The sequence below is a fragment of the Watersipora subatra genome, chromosome 9, assembly GCF_963576615.1.
Source record: "Watersipora subatra chromosome 9, tzWatSuba1.1, whole genome shotgun sequence".
In the NCBI taxonomy this organism is placed as follows: Eukaryota; Metazoa; Bryozoa; class Gymnolaemata; order Cheilostomatida; family Watersiporidae; genus Watersipora; species Watersipora subatra.
This window is the reverse complement of record NC_088716.1, coordinates 44,069,594-44,090,860: the sequence shown is the minus strand read 5'-3', so window position 1 is coordinate 44,090,860 and position 21,267 is coordinate 44,069,594. Positions and strand designations below refer to the sequence as shown.

The following is a 21,267-nucleotide window of genomic DNA, read 5'->3' as shown; positions in this document are numbered from 1 at the left end:
AAGAGTTTCCTTGGTTTCCTTCAATATCTATCCAAGTTCCTCACCAACCTAGCAGAGATTGCAGTTCGTCTGCAAGAAGCAAACAATAAGGGAATTTGGAACTGGACCAAAGCTCAAAGTGAGGCCTTTTTGGAAGCCAAAGCACTAGTAGCAGCTGAGCCAGTGATGCTAAAATACTATGATCTAAAGAAAGAGTTGACTGTGCAGTGTGATGCTAGTGACAAGGCTATAGGAGCAACCTTACTACAGGATGATCAACCTCTTGAGTTTAGCAGTCGAGCTCTTCGAGATGCAGAGACCCGGTACGCTATCATCGAGAAAGAACTTCTAGCCATTGTGTGGGCAATTGAAAGGTATCATCAATACACATATGGCAGGCACACAACTGTACTTTCAGACCACAGATGTCTACAAAGAATCATGCTCAAACCTCTCAGAGATGTCCCTAAAAGACTGCAAGTCTACGTATGCGACTTCAGCAGTATGATGTTACTGTAACATACCACCCAGGAGCGCAGCAACATATTGCAGACATGCTTAGTAGACACGGATGTCACCTGAATGATCCAGCAGACAGTGCAAGGAAGAATGAAACAATAAACTGTCTCACAGAAACTGTTCAAGCCTTAACTGAAACAATAGCTGGTCCGTGGAAAAAAGATCTAAAAATGGAAACTGCAAACTGTCCGACTCTACAAGTTGTTATGAAGGTTATAGCGAAGGGGTGGCCAGAAGAGAAAGAGAGAATAAACATGCTAGCAAAACCATTTCATAGCATGAGAGATGAAATGGCTGTGCATGATGGGCTTGCCTACAGAGGGGAAAGAATTGTGATTCCCAGCTCACTGAGAGCTGAAGTAAAACAAGAACTACACTCATCCCATCAAGGGGTCAAGGCCACGCTGAGAAGGGCTAGAGAGTGCCTCTACTGGCCTGGAATGATGGTCGAAATAGAAGACTTTATAGCCCAATGTGATATTTGTCAAAGATATAGTGCAAGACAACAGAACGAACCAATGATGAGGACAGACCTACCAGATCGTCCATGGCAGATTGTGTCTAGTGATCTCTAAACATGTGGTGAAAAAGAGTATATGGTCACTGTCAACCACTATAGCAACTTTATTGAAGTAGATAGAGTTGAGTCAAACGACGCTAGAACTATAGTAAAGAAATTGAAAGGACACGTGGCTCGATATGGTCTTACTGAAACTCTTATAACTGACAATGGTCCTCAATTTACATCAGAATTGTTTGAAAAGTTCACTCAAAAGTATGACATTAGACATCAAACCTCAAGTCCACATCATCAACAGGGGGATGGTAAGGCGGAATCAGCAGTCAAGACAGCAAAAAGACTAATAATTAAAGCTAACAAAGATGGGACTGATGCCTATTTAGCGCTACTAGCCCATAGAAACACACCTCAAGAAGGGCTTGAATACAGTCCAGCTCAGCGAATGTTAGGTCGTCGTTGCAGGACAAGGTTGCCAACTACTGCATCATTACTAAGCCCATCAAATCCAAGTACTGATAGTGTAAAATCTGCACTTAAACAAAAACAATCTGTAGACAAGGCTGTGTATGACCAGCACACAAAGGAACTAAAACCTCTGCAGGATGGGGATGTAGTTCGACTTAGACCAGTGACCTTGGGTCAGAAAGTTTGGCGACGTGCTCAAGTCACACAACGTCTGGATGAACGGTCTTATATGGTACAACCAGAGAGAGAGGAGCTCCTGTTCGTAGGAACAGAGTGGATATTAGAAAAGTCCCTCATCTAACTAAGTCTGAATCAGAAGCACTCAACACTCCTGAAACAACAACATCAGAACCAGTGATAGACAACTCAACATCTACCAACACTAAAGAGAGGGAGGTATCAGAGGCAACGCCTATCAGAATCACGCGCTACGGAAGAACAATCAATCCTCCTCGTCGCTACCTAGAGTAGCGGGCTGTCTTTTGGACAGCGCTGTACATACTATATTGCTCTACTACTTACCTTACATATTACACATTATATCAATACTCATACCTTACTCAACTTGCTAATTACTAGCGTCGATCATATGGACAATCAACGGGGAACACAACAATCAATATATAAACAGTTCTCTACATAACAGATAGACTCAACACATTATTAAGAGAAGGGAGGATGTTGTGCCGAACTATTACCGACGCCAATATAGACTGCTTCGCACATGCGTAAAAAGTCCATGCTCGATAAGAATGGCAACTTGACAGAGTATTTATTTAGGGATTTAGCCTGGCCAGGTTTTATCATTAAGATTTTCATAGTCACACATTTACTGCATACACATTCTACATAACTCAAACAGGTAAGACGCAACAGATACATGTTCGTTGTAGTATAATATTATATGTATGTTTTATATTAGCAAATTTTTTTGTTAACCATTTATTACCATATTGTTCTAAGATTTTCATGCTACTATATAAATACTCAGAAAATTATTAATACTTGTAATGTGTGATTAGTTAGTGACAAATATTATCGTTTTTGTATTCAAAATATTTTATTGTGGCAACGATTGACCTAATTAATGCGCAGCCAATCAACTGTAGATTTTTCCCTTGGTTTGCTATATAACCTTTCAGTTTTGTCATTGCTGTTGTGTTACTGCTTGGTGCTGTGAGATATAACACTAATAAAGATACTGTGTTCTTTACTATAGCTCTGCTTGATTTTTCAAGGCAACTAGCATATCAAATTTCTGTCACTGTTTTTGACTTCAGCATTGTGATATCATCCAGCGTATCATAGCTGCATTCACTTTAAGTGCTATTGGCCGAACACCAAGAATTACTGCGATTGGCTTACTAGGGTGTAAAAGATGGGAATAGTCACCCTCGAGTCTGTTTATCGGCTCGCCCTTGAGTTTGTTTATCGGCTCATTCACGAGTCTGTTTATCGGCTCACTCACGAGTTTGTTTATCGGCTCAACCTCGAGTCTGTTTATCGGCTCGCCTTGGAATCTGTTTATCGGCTCGCCCTTGAGTCTGTTTATCCAGCTCACCCTCGAGTCTGTTTATCCAGCTCACCCTCGAGTCTGTTTATCAGCTCACCCGCGAGGCTGTTTATCGGCTCACCATCGAGTCTGTTTATTGGCTCATCATCGAGTCTGCATGGACTCGCTCTTGAGTTGGGAGTCATCTATCCTTATCTAGTAAAGTTTACTTCACTATTCTACTTCCTCACTTTAGTTACTTTCCATACATGCCACACCCTATCCACTACACATATCATATACTCATTCAAGTTTTATTTGGTTTTTTCTTTTTAGTATTAGTGAGGTCAACAGAATTCTGTATTCTCATGCTAACCTCAATAAATATTACATACAAACAAACATCGAACGACTAACACACGACCTTTTAAACTCTATAAACTCTCAACTTATTGTCCTCTTATTAGCCTTTCGTTTTTGCAATAAATCTTTTCAAATAGAAAAACAAAAAACATTAGCAATCTAATGCACACGATACATTTGTGAAATGGTTCATTCCCGCAGTGGAAAGCTATTAATATATGCCAAACCAATGGAGAAAAGTAACGGAACAATAGAAAGTGTGAAATTCCTCCGTATTACTTGCAATAAAATGTTGTCACTATTTTGGATTGTTGTTAATATTAGTGATAAATTTTAATTTAGTTTAACTTTAAAAAAAATTTATTTTTCTGGTTTTTTAATCGATTGGTCAAAGTAACAAACAACTTGTCAATGGCTAGAGTTCCGCTCGCTCCAAAGTTTGTTTTCTATCTTGTGCAACTAGCAATGTGACACCGCTACAACTCGTCGCCTGTCTTGCTATTGCTGTAAACCGTACAATTGGAGATGCAAAGTGGTGTTTTTTTGGGTTAGCGATGAGTGTTTCAATAAATATCAGGAATGATAATTATTATCCATTTAAAATAGTGCCACCTCCTCGCCAATCACTAACCAGAGTAGGTTTGCAAATGCTTTTCTTTCTCCTAATATTCCATTGCCATGTAAAAGTTGTTGTTCTAAGTATTTTTGCTTGGTATTTTTGATGATTATGATTTTAATTTATTTTGAAGAAAGTACGTTATCTTACAGTGAGCTGGATATTTTTGATCTTCAAACACTTTAATAAGGCTTTCAAATAGGTTTCGTAACCATGTATAGTTACGAAACTTATTTGATATTATAATCCTTAACATCTTTTTACGCAGCTCTCTTTACACATGCTCGTTGTAACAGCCAGTTTAAACTATGCTCAAGTTTTCATATTATCATTGTAATATTATGAAAAACGTGTCTAAATGCAGTATCAACTCATGTACCCATGCTTAGTGATATCTGTAGAAACTCTGAGCAAACAGCATAACAATTTGATTATATGTATAACGCTTGCAGGTTTAATGCACAATGAAATGGGAGCTTATAAGAAGCTAACAAAAAGCAAAAGTTCATTAACTGTTGTGTAATATTTGACCAGGTATACTATTCTTGTTTTACGCAAATACATTTTAAATAAAGTTAACATTCATTTGGTGAAAGGATATGGAAAATCGCTGTGTAGTTTACAGATGAAATTATCAAAAGCTGTTTGCTTGTGAATATAGGAGTACTAGCCAAATACTTGGCGTTGCAAAGGTAATAGAATAATTATGTAATGGATCTGAGTAACTTAGCTAGAAAGCTAGATCTTGAATAAAGTCTACTAAAAAAAACTCGGGTTTCAGGCCAGCTTAACTATCGTTACGCGTAATGTCAACAGTGCTAGTTATTAACTCCAAGCAAGCGCTTTAAGCCTGAGTATCTTAACCAATGTAATAAATATTTAAATAAAAAGACCAACACAGATTTATAGATTACAGAAGTCCTCAACGTGTTGCATAATTTAAGTTAAGTCATTGATATAGCTAACTAAAGAGGATAATCAATTTATATCACAATTATACTAAGTGATTGTTAAATTTTAGTTTATTAAAATCCAGCCTGAAGCCCGATTGTTCTTTCATTGTTTGTGTTCTATTTTTTCATACTTACCCTCATGGATTTTTGTGTATGCATGTTTTTATCTATCAAATGTTATTACGTAATGTTGAGTGATTAGAAGCTCATTAGAGGCTTAAGGCACAGTTTGCAAAAGTCAAATTATTATGGTTACTATTAATTGGTGTCGTTAAAGAAACTTTACAAATCTTAGAGATACAGCCATCTATATTAGCATAGCCTAGTCATCTCACTGAGTAGCTAATAAACTTACTTACCAACACACTCGTGTACCTTTTAAAAACCTTGTTGTAGAAATGGCAAAGATTGACTCGTCTGCAGAAAAGTATAGTTTATGTAATTTCTACTGGGGTGATTTTATTACTTCTATATAAGACTACTAATCACGATGTCCATCCAAGCCCCACACCACACCCACGTATTGTGTCTAAAAACAAGCATGGTCAATTGGATAAAAAGTTAGTAGATGATACAGCCAAGGAAGATGTAAGTAAGACGTTCATGAAGTTGTAACCTGATGTAAGTTGCAAAAAATTTCTGTTAGATTACACTAATGATCCTTGTTATATGAGGTAGCATTAGTGAAAATTCAAATTTCATATTTGTAGCAGATTTTGCATGCCAGTTGGTACAAAAGCGGAGGTAATACTATTGTTTTTTTCCAAATAGTAACATTTTACCAAAGCAACTAAAGATGTCGGAGCAATAATTTAGTTTATCAAAAATTCATGATTGACCTTTGAACTTATTTCTCAGCCAGGTGTAGGCACAACAACACGAGACGCCATACCAAGTAGAGAAGCATGAGAAGCATACCAATGGTATTCTTATATGCACTTTGACCACGGCTGTTAGGCTAATCGCATGTTTCTTTTACACAGACTAGTTTGTAATTCTATTTTAATTAATCATCCTCCGATCTTGCAATAAAGTTTGATTTTGTGGTGATTTTCTATAAATGAAAATATTGACAAACATAAAGATTTCAATCATTTTAGTGAGTTTACTTATTTTACTTCACCTTACTCTAGTGACATAATCTACTCAAGTTTGCCCTATGATGAAAAACAGACTTTCAAAAGATTGGTTCAATAAAAATATGTTTTGCAGATGATAAATGTAGGTGTTCTTTACGTGGCTTTTACTCAAGGCCATCTTTTGTAGTCATTAGGGCTACCATTCATATTAATATATTCATACTAAGAGGTCTAATATAATGCATCTGTGGTTTAATTTAAAGGCAAACTAAAGATGATAACAACCAACTGCTCGATTGTTACATGTAAGCAAACACAAAACATGAATTGCTGTTGCTGTATATTTATATTGCTAATTACTGAACTGGATTCCCAACTGTATACTATGCATTTGTTGGTTATTTTGCTTCACATCAAAACAAATCAACTTTGTTGTTTGATTGTGTTGATTACTAGCCTGCCGTCATCAAAGATTCTTTAGAGCTGTTTATGGTGGACCCTTCAGGACATCATAGAATGAGCATCCTCTAACTATATATAGCTACCATAGCTATATTTACAGATGCATGGGCGCAACTTGAAAAACCTTATTGCGCCATTATCATTTGTCATCTCCAACATGTAAATGATGACAGCAAGATTTGAATCCGCTCTCAAGTGCCTGTAGACTTAGCTATAGTTGGTTGCAGAGAATACCACCAGGGAATAATTTAGGGCCTTAGGCCTTGTTAGCAGTTGTTTTGTCTAGATGCCTCTATTAAACATGTTGGACAGTGAGTTAGGTGATCTATGTCAAACTTTTACTATACAGCTAGTTTATGTGCTTAATTTCAAGCTCTATAATTGTAGATAACAAATAAAGTCTTGGACTCTCATGAGTTGGAGATTAATGAAAAGGTTTGTTTATCACTTTTAATCTGCTTATTTACACCGTATCGTTAAAATTCCTTTATTGGAGTATTTTCCTTGTGGCCCTTTCCTTTTTAGCCTAATGGTTTGGTGGTTACATATAAAATGTAATATTGTTTGGCGAGATCTACTGTCATACCACATGGATATTCATCAGCGATGTATGTTTTTGGCTACCAATATCAACAGCATTTTAGTTTATGACTTGATAACAACTAAAGAAGTTAGGAAAACCTGAATTATTTTCATTACACTTAAGCCTACAATTGAAGCAATTTTTTAATCACTGCAGTCAAGTAGGTCAAGCTTTGTCACTACTTTTTGTTGCACACAAACAGAAGTGCGGATAGTTTTCTCATGTTCATGACTGGAATGTTTTTTGTCCTTCATGTAACCGATAATTATCTAACTTTTGGAGCAATGATGGTGTTGCATCTGATTTGATGCAAGCAGTTATACATACAGCCAAAGGGCAAACTTCTTAAATTTCATATAAAAAATTTAATGACCTAATGTGTTTCTGGCGTTTTGATGGTTGTATTGAATGTCATACTATTCTGTTTGAAAATAGCATTAAACTTTTGTTCCTGTGTATGTGTGTATATATATATATATATATATATATATATATATATATATATATATATATATATTTACAGGAACAAAGGTAAAAAATAACTATATAGTTATTTTTGTGAAACTTAAAATAATAATTTCAAATACAGCCAGCTTGTGTTGGAAATCAAGATGGGGATTATGTTCTTTGAGAATCAAATCTTTTAGCCAATCATATAAGTGCCAGTTTTTTTGCCACCAATGTAGACCAGCATGTTCATTTTGACATAACATGTCATACACCATAACATGTGGGCACCTCGTTGGCCATGCAATGCATCTCATCACTGCGTGTGACCAACGACTTCAATTTGACTGCGTGTTCACAGGATCCTAATGATGCCCATGAGTTAGATAGCAACAGAGATAATATAGTGGATGACCCTCCGAATGAGGTCGTTAACAGTATTGAAGATGACGATGGCCATGATGATGCTGGCTCTGATGGTCGGGGTCAGTTTGAAGGTCAGTCAACGGGCATGTACTAAATAAGGGAGGATAATTCCTTTGCATTAGGATGGCCACCAGTTTTATTTTAATAGCACGTTATGTAAAGATGGTTATGCCATACCCTGTATGGCTTTTTTAGTCAACTATCACACAAAATCCAATTGCAGTTGTTACTTCAGCTACCTGTGTATACCAGTTAGTTGATTCACAATTGGTTTTGGCAAATATAATTCATTATGGAAAATTCAATAGTATTGAGGAACCATTGGTTGGGATATCTATTTCCTTTTATTAGTTTATTCGTATCGAGTCAAGATGCACGCGAACAAAAATGGTTCAGGCATTTAGACTAAAAACTAGGAATGTGTACATGCTACAAACAATCGTGACTCACTCTTGCTCAAGTATCGGTGATGAATCACTATAGCCCAGCGTTAGTGGTTTGCTGGTGATAGTCCCAATTATAGTTGGTGTGGTCATAAAACATTTGTAGCAGATGAGAATTATTGGAACCCATCCTATGAGGTAGCTCTGGTTATGCTGTTTGCAACAAACATTTTCTTTTATATCTTACATCTTGGATCAGATCTATGGTTTTAGTGTTTGTCCGAATATTTTGCTTTGAGGCTAGATGTATAGTCAAACTTCAGCTAAAAGCTTGATTTATTCTGATTTCTGCTCTGTAAATTAAAGGAAATATCATAGAATACACTGTAATTCATTCAACTTGTTTCAAAGCCAAAAATCTATAATAATTCCTCAATCGATATTGCAGGTACTTCACATCAGATGCATTAAATAAAACTGAGTAAAAATCTGAATGTAAGAAATTAAATAATATATACTGAAGCCTAAAATAACAATATACTAATATGTACAACAATGTACAATAATAACAAAGTACTAATATAAAAGGTTTGGTTGTTGATTTCTTGTTATAATAATATGTAGGTTCATAACAGAAGTGGTGGTACAAATATGTGTTGTAACTTACTCTAGTATAGGCTAGGTAAAGTTTTACATATTTTGTGCCTTATATTTTGAATGTTCACCAGTCTCTATAATAGTTGCTCTTGTGAAACTGCCATGTTTCGAGAAACCAAATGTCGTAAGTTGAAATAACTGCAAATGGCGGATTTTACACTGAATGTCGGAAATTTTGCGGTTTTAGATGCTTGTAAGTAGAGGTTTGATTCATGCTATCATACGTTTTGGGAAATACTGTACGTTCTCAGGCTGTGGCCAAAATGCTGGAGTTATAGTTTCACGGGTTCATTCTATGAGAGGTCATTTTATTTTTTAGGAAGTCATTTTATTCTATAAGGTTATTTTTTAAGATTGACATTAAATAAACTAGTTATTCTTGATCCCATGATATTCAAATTCTCAAAATTATCATTGTTTTATAGCTTGGCTAGTGTTTGGTTGTATTTGGGCACAGTTTTCAGCGAAGTTCTCATCCCAGTCTATCTGCCATGCGAGCGTTCTCATAATTTTTATTGCGACGCATATCTTGTGTATGTATGAAATTTGTTTTGTATTCGCTTTTCGCAAACTTTCTAAACACAGTTTAAAACTACATGGTTCAGCACCTTGAAAAATTTGTTTGTTCAATTTGTAATCACTGCAGCTGTTATCGATCAGAGATAATGAGTAGTATAATGAGGATAATTATACATTTTATTGGCAGTAGCCTGGAATAGCAACAGCATTACGGGAAAACATTCCTTCTTGCCGTCTTAAAAATTAATAACGAGTATGTATTCTCTAAAGTTGCGAAACAATATTTTACAATCTACAAATAAATCTCTGAGTTTTTGTGTGTGTAATTCGGTTTATCCAGCTATAGGTAGTAAAATATTGAAATGAAGAATTCGTATCGCACAAGATTTGATCTCAGAACCTCCCGTTTGCCAGGCATATATCTTACCAATTAAGCTACGCAAGATTGATGGATTCATTAGGCGATATATGTCGCTATGATGGGGAAAATGTGAATACCACTTTGTGTATGACTTAACGTCATTTTATGCTTGCTCTCATGGCTCTTATTAGTAAGTTTAGCTCACTCAAATTAGCCATTGACAAGGTGCCAGGCTAATGGCAAGTGGAAGGCAACTAGATTAACTGTCACTGTTTATAAGCTGATTTTTAAGACCCGTGCAACGCCGGACATTCTGCTAAGTTTATAACAAACTAGATAAATGTTGATTTTGAACTCCACAGAATGATAGCTCATTTGCTGTCTAATAATCAAGTGTTTGTATAAATTATGTAAAAGGCTCTCTGTAACTTCTAGTCAGCTTTTTCTATCATAGGTCCAACTAATGAGAGACAAAATGCTGTCGTCAGCGCTGTCAAGCACTCATGGTCAGCATACAAGCAATACTCATGGGGCAAGGACCAGCTCAAACCTATTAGCAAGACATCTCACACTTGGTTTGACCTTGGCCTCACCATCATTGACTCCCTCGACACTCTCTATATCATGGGACTCACCGAAGGTCTGCTATCATAAAATGAGCTATGTTCTATTCAGTCTACAGCATGAGTATTATATTCATTATTATACTTGGTATACGGTATGTGTGTTATGTGTGTGTGTCTCTGCAGGAGTATGTGTGTGCGTGTCTAGTATCCTTTTCTATTTATACTATGATATTCATGTCGACTATATACTACGCATTATCCATGGTGTTTGTTATACTCTGTACTACAGAACATTGTACATACATGCATGTCATATTGGCTACTTTTATGAAGTGTGTTGTATCTCTTTCTGTTTTTATCCCCTTTGCTGTATTTCATATTTAGCGCTCTTTCTGTGATGTCTGTCATTCCTTGTACTACTTGCATATATTATATGTGTTATCCTGTCCTTTGTCCATCACCCATGTCTTATTTGTCTCCATTTTCATGGCATGTCTCATCTTCTCAGCTACTTCCTTGGTGTCTCCTAGATGTTGATTCATCTGACATGAGTTATATGTACTTACACTTTCCATTCAGAAGTGTAAGTAAGTTGGTCAAGAAAGCCGAGACCCAACTCATTTGAATCATACGGTAGATCTGTCTTCAAATACAACTATATTATCAACATTATCGGAAAGTTAGAAATTACTACAGAGATATTTTCATAAACAAGTTTGCATCTGCTGTTGAGTTGATGTTTGATGTCCAAAAATACTTGAATTGAACATTATTTATCAGTCTACTGCTCTAGAAGAACATGGAGAGATGTTCATTGAGAATTTGTGTGTATTTGTAAACAGCATATATTTACACGTATGCCTAAAACCCATCCCTCCTCTTTATACATATGCCTATAACCCATCCCTCCTCTTTACACGTATGCCTATAACCCATCCCTTCTCTTTACACGTATGCCTATAACCCATCCCTCCTCTTTACACGTATGCCTATAACCCATCCCTTCTCTTTACACGTATGCCTATAACCCATCCCTCCTCTTTACACGTATGCCTATAACCCATCCCTTCTCTTTACACGTATGCCTATAACCCATCCCTCCTCTTTACACGTATGCTTATAACCCATCCCTCCTCTTTACACGTATGCCTATAACCCATCCCTCCTCTTTACACATACGCTTGTAACCCATCCCTCCTCTTTACATGTGTGCTTGTAACCCATCCCTCCTCTTTACACGTATGCTTATAACCCACCCCTCCTCTTTACACGTATGCCTATAACCCATCCCTCCTCTTCACACGTATACCTATAACCCATCCCTCCTCTTTACACGTATACCTATAACCCATCCCTCCTCTTTACACGTATGCTTGTAACCCATCCCTCCTCTTTACATGTATGCTTGTAACCTATCCCTCCTCTTTACACGTACGTTTGTAACCCATCCCTCCTTTTTACACATATGCTTGTAACCCATCCCTCCTCTTTACATGTGTGCTTGTAACCCATCCCTCCTCTTTACACGTATACCTATAACCCATCCCTCCTCTTTACACGTATACCTATAACCCATCCCTCCTCTTTACACGTATGCTTATAACCCATCCCTCCTCTTTACACGTATGCTTATAACCCACCCCTCCTCTTTACGCGTATGCCTATAACCCATCCCTCCTCTTCACACGTATACCCATAACCCATCCCTCCTCTTTACACGTATACCTATAACCCATCCCTCCTCTTTACACGTATGCTTGTAACCCATCCCTCCTCTTTACATGTATGCTTGTAACCTATCCCTCCTCTTTACACGTACGTTTGTAACCCATCCCTCCTTTTTACACATATCCTTGTAACCCATCCCTCCTCTTTACACGTGTGCTTGTAACCCATCCCTCCTCTTTACACGTATGCTTGTAACCCATCCATCCTCTTCTGCTTTCTCTAGAATTCAATGAGGCTAAGGACTGGGTGGAGCACTCGCTGTCTTTCGATAAAGGAGATGTGAATCTATTTGAAACAACTATCAGAGTTCTTGGTGGTCTCCTCAGCACCTATCACCTCTCTGGCGACGAGCTTTTCCTTGACAAGGCTGTAAGTTATTCTTGTTCAAAATCACTGATAAATTTTTAGTTATTTTTATGAATAACCATACTCCGGTAGATTAGCGCGTCGTGAGATATCATCTGTAATAAGTATGTACACAGTTATTGCGCATTACAGCAAGGTGGTCGAGGGGTTCAGTTGGTAGTTTGCTTGGCTGCTAAGTCGAATGTCTGAGTTGAATTCCCTTGCGATGCATTTTTCCCTAACCTCTAAGCATGGCTTCAGACAGACAGCTCTTATTGTAGGAAAGATTCAGGTATTTTTAGGATCAACTTTTATAAGCCTTGCCTAACTTCAAATTAAATGTATAGTCATTCTAACGTTAAGCCTTCTTAACTTGTGTTTTTGTCTGAGTTCAACAACTCATGATTAGGTGATTCTGGTGCACATGATAGCTGTTTGAAACATATCATGAATTCAAATGATTTACAGCGAATCCTTGGGGACAGGCTAATGCCAGCCTTTACAACCTCTTCCGGAGTTCCTTTCTCAGATGTTAATCTAAAGGCGGGCACATCACATGCGCCTCGATGGGGCCCAGATTCTTCTACAAGTGAGGTCACAACTATACAGCTGGAATTTAATGACCTCAGTTATATTACAGGGGAAGATAAATACAAAGTATGTTAAATACTATCGTGATCTGTCATACATTCACACTTAATCAAGGAAAAAGAAACAATTCTATTCTTTATTGTAAATCAAGTTGCCAAACAATTTACCATTGTCCATAAATACTTGGATATACAGTACTTTATGCTGTCTTTATGATTACTTTCTGGGATATACAGTACTATATGCTCTCTATGAGTACCGTCTGGGATATACAGTATTGTATGCTGGCTTTATGGGTACTTCATGGGATATACAGTACTGTATGCTGTCTTTATGGTTTCCGTATGGGATATACAGTACTGTATGCTAGCTTTATGGGTACTTCATGGGATATACAGAACTATATGCTGTCTTTATGGGTACCGTATGGGATATACAGTACTTTATGCTGGCTTTACGGGTACTGTATGGGATATACAGTACTTTATGCTGGCTTTACGGGTACTGTATGGGATATACAGTACTTTATGCTGGCTTTATGGGTACTTTATAGGATATATAGGACTTTATGCTGTCTTTATGGGTACTTCATGGGGTATACAGTACTTTATGGGATATACAGTACTTTATGCTGTTCTTATGGGATACCACTACTTTATGTAGTATGACTCATTGTCAAGACCCATATGAACTCTATGGCGATTATAGAGTTTGTATGGGTCATTATTGCTGAACTAAGATCCAATTTTTTTAGAAAGCGTTTGTATTTTTGGTGTTTCAAGCCAATTATGGTAGATGTTTCAAATGTGTGCATTAACAAAACTCAGTCTAACCAGGCTAATGAGACGACAGTATCTAGAAGATTAAGCACCTGCCTTCCCAGATGAAATGGCAGTCCAAACTTAAGTTCCCAGATAAAATGGCAGTTCAAACTTAAGGCTGGTTCACACTATATCACAATATGTCGGCATTGTTATCTCGACTATATTCGTAGTCAACTATGTGCACCGTCAACCAATGGCATCGTCGAGGTAATGTGGATTCTTCGGGAAAGATTGCTGCTGTCAAAATTCCAATAGTTCTCCAAACATCAATGACAGCCTGTGTAATGTGCACTACTTCTGCGATGGTGATTAACTGTCGCTGATTGCTTGATCTATATTTTCTTCCATGGCAGTTGCTGCGGGACTAGTATTTTATTGTTTCCGTGAGCGTATTGCATAATGAGAGCGATATACAATATATTATATTGTATATCGCTATGATGTAATATATTGTATATATCGTATGATATAATATACCGCGGAGTATTCACAGATGTAAACACAGATGGGTTTGTCATAGTGTGAACATTGTTATCAGATGATCGCTGAGGTATTGTGGGACTAACCCGACATACGGCGATATAGTGTTATCCAGCCTTTAGAAGTTCGGCTCAACGCCTGCAGCAACATTTCTACAAGGACAGCAAGTTTGAGTCATCTTTCAGTGATTGTATTTGTTTGAATACACAGGAAGCTGTAAGCAAGGTACGACGCATCGTACATGATCAGCAGAAAAAGGATGGTCTTATCCCAATATTTATAAATGCGCAGACAGGCAAGTTGCGCGATACGGCCACCATATCAGTCGGGGCGCGTGGAGACAGTTACTATGAATACCTGCTTAAAGAGTGGATACAGACTGGCAAGCGACATGACTCGTGAGTCTACTGCCTTTATGCTTGCTTTATTTACTGGCTATTTTTGAAGAGGGAAAGCCATGAAAATTGAAAATTTGTTCACTCAACTGTGCACACCCTTTCCATGAAGCCATGCATATGCTGTAAATTTTCTGCCTCTCAGTTCCACACCAACAGATAATATTAGACTATCATGGGCATGGAAGAGAGAACAATATCATGCTTCAAAGTTTCAATGATATTGATAGCAAATGCTTGTATCTACAATGCTTGATAGGGTATTCATTTGAATAATAATATTTACTTCATAATGAATTATTTTTGCAAGCATTTCATTGGGATCCACTGCAATGGGTTGAATGCAACAAGTCATTCTCTTTGCTTTCTTTGGCAATATGTGGTAGGAAATTAAATAACAAAATTTACAAATACTTCTTTTGCCAAAATATGAATAAAGTTTCATAATTTAATTTGTGTGAGTTTTTTTGGCTTTCTATACTAAATGTATGATACTACACAATTGAATATATTTACCCATTTGCGACGATGTGGTTTGTACAGCAACGTTAAGGCGATACAAATAGGTCTCAAATCTCTTTTATGTTTCGCTCTTCACTTTCTGATTTGTTTGCATTAGTCAAGTATCCGTTTTAGGCTGGAGCAGGACTACATTGAGGCTATTAGTGGCATCAGCAGACACCTGCTCAAGAAGTCACAACCGAATGGTCTGCCCTTCATCGGAGAACTACTAAGTGGTCGAAAGTTCAGTCCTAAAATGGTGAGCTAAAGTTGTATATCTAACATGGATTTCTTATCACAGTAAATATCGCAAGAGGTTGTTTGCAGCTGTGCTATTCATATCTTTAGCAGATCGACATACAGCTGTCGAAATAACTGGAATATGGTTGTTTTGGTGTGTGTTATGAAAAGCTTGACTAGTTTGTTACTCTTGCAGAGTTGTTCTATCATGTTAACTGCTCATAATTGCTTTTGGCTTTAGGATCACTTGGTGGCATTCATAGCGGGTACTCTGGCACTGGGAGCCCACCATGGTATGCCCAGTGAACATATGCAGCTAGGCAAAGATTTACTAGTCACTTTCTACCAGATGTATGCCCAGATGCCATCCGGGCTCAGTCCCGAAATAGCCTATTTTTCATTGGCTGAAAATAGCAAAGAAGACATCATTGTTAAGGTAAGAGAACGGCATAGATATCTATTTAGGACCCAACCTAATGAATATTGATCTAACATTTATGTATCAATTCTGTTGTTATAGTAAACTTGGCTAACATGATTGTGGCAGTGTTTGACTTATTGTTAGCTCTTAATTGAGATTTCCGAAAATAGAAATATCCCAGAAATATACGCAGCATGGTGCAGGTTTCATGCTGTTTAAGATGGAGTTAACTGTCACAGGCTACAACAGCTCCCGTCTTGCAAGTCTGGCACAAAGAGTCATATGTGGCTAAAAAATTTCCAGTATTTAATAATGTGTATATTACAGAGAGCTGATGCACATAACCTTCTGAGGCCTGAGACTGTGGAATCTCTGTATTACTTGTACTGGTTAACCGGGGATAAGAAATATCAAGACTGGGGCTGGAAGATATTTCAAGCGTTTGAGAAGCATGCCAAGATTAGCAACGGCTATTGTAGCCTCAGTAATGTCAAGGTTGCTGATCCTACATGCAGGGTATGCAAGTCATTATCTCTCAACCTACAATTCTAACGTTTTATGTATGGCTAAAGACTATGTGTGAAAGTTTTTCATTACATACATATATATATATATATATATATATCTGTATATATATATATATCTGTATATATATATATATATATATATATATCTGTATATATATATATGTATATATATATCTGTATATATATATATATATATCTGTATATATATATATATCTGTATATATATATATATCTGTATATATATATATGTATATATATATATCTGTATATATATCTGTATATATATCTGTATATATATATATTTGAAAAAGTAAACTTTTAGTATTTGCGCTGCAAATTTGTTTCGTGCGAAGCACTCATCAGACGCGATTGTACTAAAATCTGATTTTAGTACAATCGCGTCTGATGAGTGCTTCGCACGAAACAAATTTGTAACACAAATACTAGAAGTTTACTTTTTTCGCAATAATTTTTCAAATATTTCATACTCCACTAATTATCTTTTAGGTTTTTAGTGTAGGGTTCTCTTTTTATATGCTTTTGCACTTGCTTTTAGTTAATATATATATATATATATATAGGTGCGGCACTATTAGCCTTTGTGCAAAGCTCATCACTTTTGTGATTTGAGCACTCTGGTGCCAGCACATTGACTTTCTTAAAGTCTGTGAGGCAACGTAGTTGTTTCATGGCAGGAAGTCAACTCTCATTGGTAATGGGATTTGTTTCCCTTGCCTAAGCTCTGAGCTGCACTGATGAGGCTTCAATAGACGAAACTGTACTGTCTGTAGCATGATGTATATACAGTGAAATATGGATAACTCAAACTTCACGGGACCGAGCGAAAGTGTTTGAGTTGTCAGAACGTTCAAGTTATCAGAGCACAGTCACAAGTGAATGTATTTATCAGTAGATACATATACAAACTACATGTATATATAAAACTAAAGTATAGGTTGTTTGTTGTAAGTTAAAGGGCATCTGATGTAGAGTTTTAAAGTATTTATTAGAAAGTATAGATATTTTTATACACTTGAGATTTGTGTGTTGTTTTAGATGATGTGACTGCCAGAACTTTTTCAGATTAAAATTGGCAAAACCTAATCGCGGTTAAAACGCTCAGAAGACATTTTTTCTTCTGAGTGTTTTACTCGAGATCAATTTTGCCAATTTTAATCTTAAAATGTCTTGTCAGTCACATCACCTAAAACTGCAAACAAATCTCAGCCCAATAGAAAAATATCTATTCTTTCTGATAATTTTTAAAACTGGACATAAGTAAACATTTATGACCAATGCAAAAAAGCATGCATTACATCTGATCAGTTGTTTCATTTAAAGAACTTATCGAGTGTAGTCTATGACAAGGTATTTTTTTGACAAAGATCAACAGTGTGACTTATTGTAGAAATAGATTTTAAACAGTTATTATAGTCCTTAAAAACTTGTTAGCCTTTTCTAACAAAATTGGCCCATCGATAGGTATGCCTTCACTACGCACTTGTCTAAACCAAGTCAATGATACACCATCCAAATCATCGTGCGACGTTGAACGATCTCTTAGCCTTGATGAATTTTGGTCACATAACGATCTTATTCTTTCTTTTTGTTTAATCCATGTTGACACTGTACTTTTTGGAAGATTTTCTCTTTTTGATAATGCTGATAGCTTTTGTCCTGCTTCGATTTCCTCTAGTACTTTAAGTTTGTCAGAAGGTTTCCACGCTTTTCTTTGCTTGCGTGATGCCATCGTAAAGCGGATGTCTGTTGTAGCGGACGCCAAGCCACGAGCCTGTTTGTGACATTTTATCTTTATGTATCCGCATATAATCACTGTTACAATATGTTTTTTGCATGCTGTGTCTATCTTTATTAAATTTGTATCGCTAATACCTTCCAACGTTTATAGCTTGGCCGTGACTAAGCGAACGTCTTAGCGACCCTATTAATCATTTTTATACGATTTCTTTTTCGGTTCCATTATACGGTACGGGGGAAATTATACGTACACTATATGCGTACTAAAAGCGCTTTCGTTAAGAAAGCAAAGTAGTCTCAGCTCCGCGACTAGTGGAAACTCCTTCGAAATAAATTGAACGGAAACTGTTTGTGAATTCGGCAAAAAACTGTTCCAGTTAACGGTGCCGAGGTCGAGTTATATAAAGCCATTTATCATTGCGCGGGAACGGACCAAGCAAATCCATTTGAGTTAACCATCTGTTCGCTATATCCGAGGGCGAGTTATCCATGTTTCACTGTATATATATATATATATGTATATATATATATATATGTATATATATATATATATATATATATATATATATATATATATATATATATACGTGTGTATTGCTATAAAATCATTGGGTTAATGTTGCTAGTTAGTCTGATGGCTTAGCAAGACACAGTGGTCTGTGACATAATACCCCTTTGTTGTAAAACGAAAAAAATTTTTTACAATATTGTTACTCATTGTAAATTTAGTCAATAGCCGAATTATTTGTTAAATTAATCTTCATTTTGTATTGATTTTAAATATGTAAACCAGCCAAACAGTAAAATTATGAATTTATTGAATTTGAGAGCTTGCACCGACTTGACTCTTACTTTCGACAGAACTTCCTATGTAATATGATATGATGTAAAACTTTACATAAATTCTTTACTTTCAGATAATGTATGTAAGAGGTTTACGTTATATCAGCGTCTACTGTGTATGTTAGATTGATTATCAGTGTTTGAGTATACTTGGTTGACAAATGTAACAATGTTTGAACAGAATTTCTCATGTTTTTAGGATGACATGGAGAGCTTTTGGCTAGGGGAAACACTCAAATACTTCTACCTGCTGTTTGCAGAAAAGAATTTACTACCCTTTGATAAGTGGGTACTAAACACCGAGGCTCACCCGTTACCCATACACAAGCATTAAACAAGCCCGGCTAGTCTTCAATATGCACACAATAGTGTTGTATGTTTTTTTTAAATGTGCTGCGTTATTTATAGCTGGCTACATTAATCTATGGTTCTGCTCCTCACTCTATGATTTGTGCTACTAATATTTATCATAATGAATTTCATATTTTCGTGCAATTCTGCTGAACCGTAGCATGCATTTAGTGTTTTAATTTTACTGGAGTGTACTCCGATATAAAAGTGAAGGTTTAGTAACAGTGACTGACATTCCAAGTGTAAGAAGTTTTTCGATAATCCTCAATTTAAATAAACTGGAACATTGATGAATACAAGTGTTGTTTGGTTATTATAAATTATTCGTTGTTGCCATTGTGAAAGAGAAGATAAATCCATAACATGTATTGTTAAATTTACATGCAACAGTTGTAGTATACACTGCTGTTATGAAGTATTTGGATTCCTTTAAGTGGTAAACATTCTTGCAGATCAGTCAGCAGAATGAAAAAGTTTGATCTTCTAAATATATAATTCTCAAAATTCACCATTCGATGTGTCCAGCTATAACTATAGCTATAACTATAGCTATAGTTATAGCTATAGTTATAGCTATAACTATAACTATAGTTATAGCTATAACTATAACTATAGTTATAGCTATAACTATAGCTATAACTATAGCTATAGTTATAGCTATAACTATAGTTATAGCTATAACTAAAGCTATAACTGTTAAGATCTAGGAAAGAATGATTCGCTTCACGCTGGAGTTGATCTCAGAACCTCCCGTTTATTAGGCTATAATCCAACCAATTAAGCTAGGCGAAATGCAATGATTCATTAGGCGATATGAGTCGCTATCTTGGTTAAAATATGCATAGCACTCTGCGTTACGCAATGTCACTAAAGCTTGCTCTCATGGCTCTTATTAGTAAGTTTAGCAATACGGATAGTAGCTTACTCAAATTAGTCACTGGCAATGTGTCAGACTGATGGCAAGTGGCAAGCAACTACATTACCTGCCACTGTTTATAAGCTGTTTTTTAAATACCTGTGCAGTGCAACACCGGACATTCCGGCTAGTTCAAATTTATGAAACAGAGCATCCGTATCAATATCAAACAAAGTTCACATAGGTGTCACCATCTGAAATGAAATGAATTGATTTTCTTTTTTGATTCTTAATATGAAATGCATCATACATGAACAAATTTTTATGTTTATACATGCACATGCTACATGGTTGAACCTTGTAATGACATTCAGTGCTTCCTCCATGGTGCATGTCACATCCCAATTTTATGGTGTGTATTATATCCTGCATGGCCGCCATGGCACATGCTTTATAAAGGGCTATTTGCATGGTTTGTGTCTAATCCTTTGCCATGTGTAATTTACCAATGGTCATCTTGGTCAAAGAAAGCTTATATAGAAATTTCTCTGTAACATAGTTTTATTACACATTCATTTTCTAAGAGACTGATATCATTAGCAAAAGACTGAAGATATAGAACACTAAACAAACTCTCATAACGTACTAACAGACAAGCATATACACTAATCTAAATGTTATTTTATTGCAATAGAAAAGTCTCCAAAAAAAGTAGCCAGATTGAAACTGAATGTAGGTACAATCGCTGTCATCATCCAAGAGACCCCCACCGTTCCTCGGTTCAGACTTTCTTTATGGTATCATTGAAAATGTCCGTCCTGGTGCTTTTAATCATGGGTTACAGGCGCAGTAGCAAATATAGATACTTGTGTACGTTTTGTTGCTGGTTTACAACTGGTATTTGGTTCTTCAATATGTATCTCATTTGCTGTACCATCTACAGAAATTACCATCAATTCTTAGACCTGCAAGGGTCATGAACTTACAGATATGCAGCAGGTAAGACGTATGTCCATG

The 21,267-nt window shown here is 36.4% G+C and overlaps 1 protein-coding gene across 1 annotated transcript; it reads left to right on the top strand.

Annotated features, from left to right (window-relative positions):
* The first annotated feature begins 3,763 nt into the window (after window positions 1-3,763).
* On the top strand, window positions 3,764-19,822 carry LOC137403676 (endoplasmic reticulum mannosyl-oligosaccharide 1,2-alpha-mannosidase-like). The gene is made up of 12 exons (XM_068089675.1): window positions 3,764-3,973; window positions 5,304-5,495; window positions 6,836-6,883; window positions 7,840-7,975; window positions 10,279-10,464; window positions 12,342-12,487; window positions 12,932-13,120; window positions 14,569-14,756; window positions 15,390-15,513; window positions 15,736-15,930; window positions 16,243-16,431; window positions 19,243-19,822. Exons 1-12 carry the CDS (start codon window positions 3,893-3,895, stop codon window positions 19,375-19,377), a joined length of 1,809 nt encoding a protein of 602 aa, XP_067945776.1. The 5' UTR covers window positions 3,764-3,892; the 3' UTR covers window positions 19,378-19,822.
* Window positions 19,823-21,267: the final 1,445 nt, after the last annotated feature.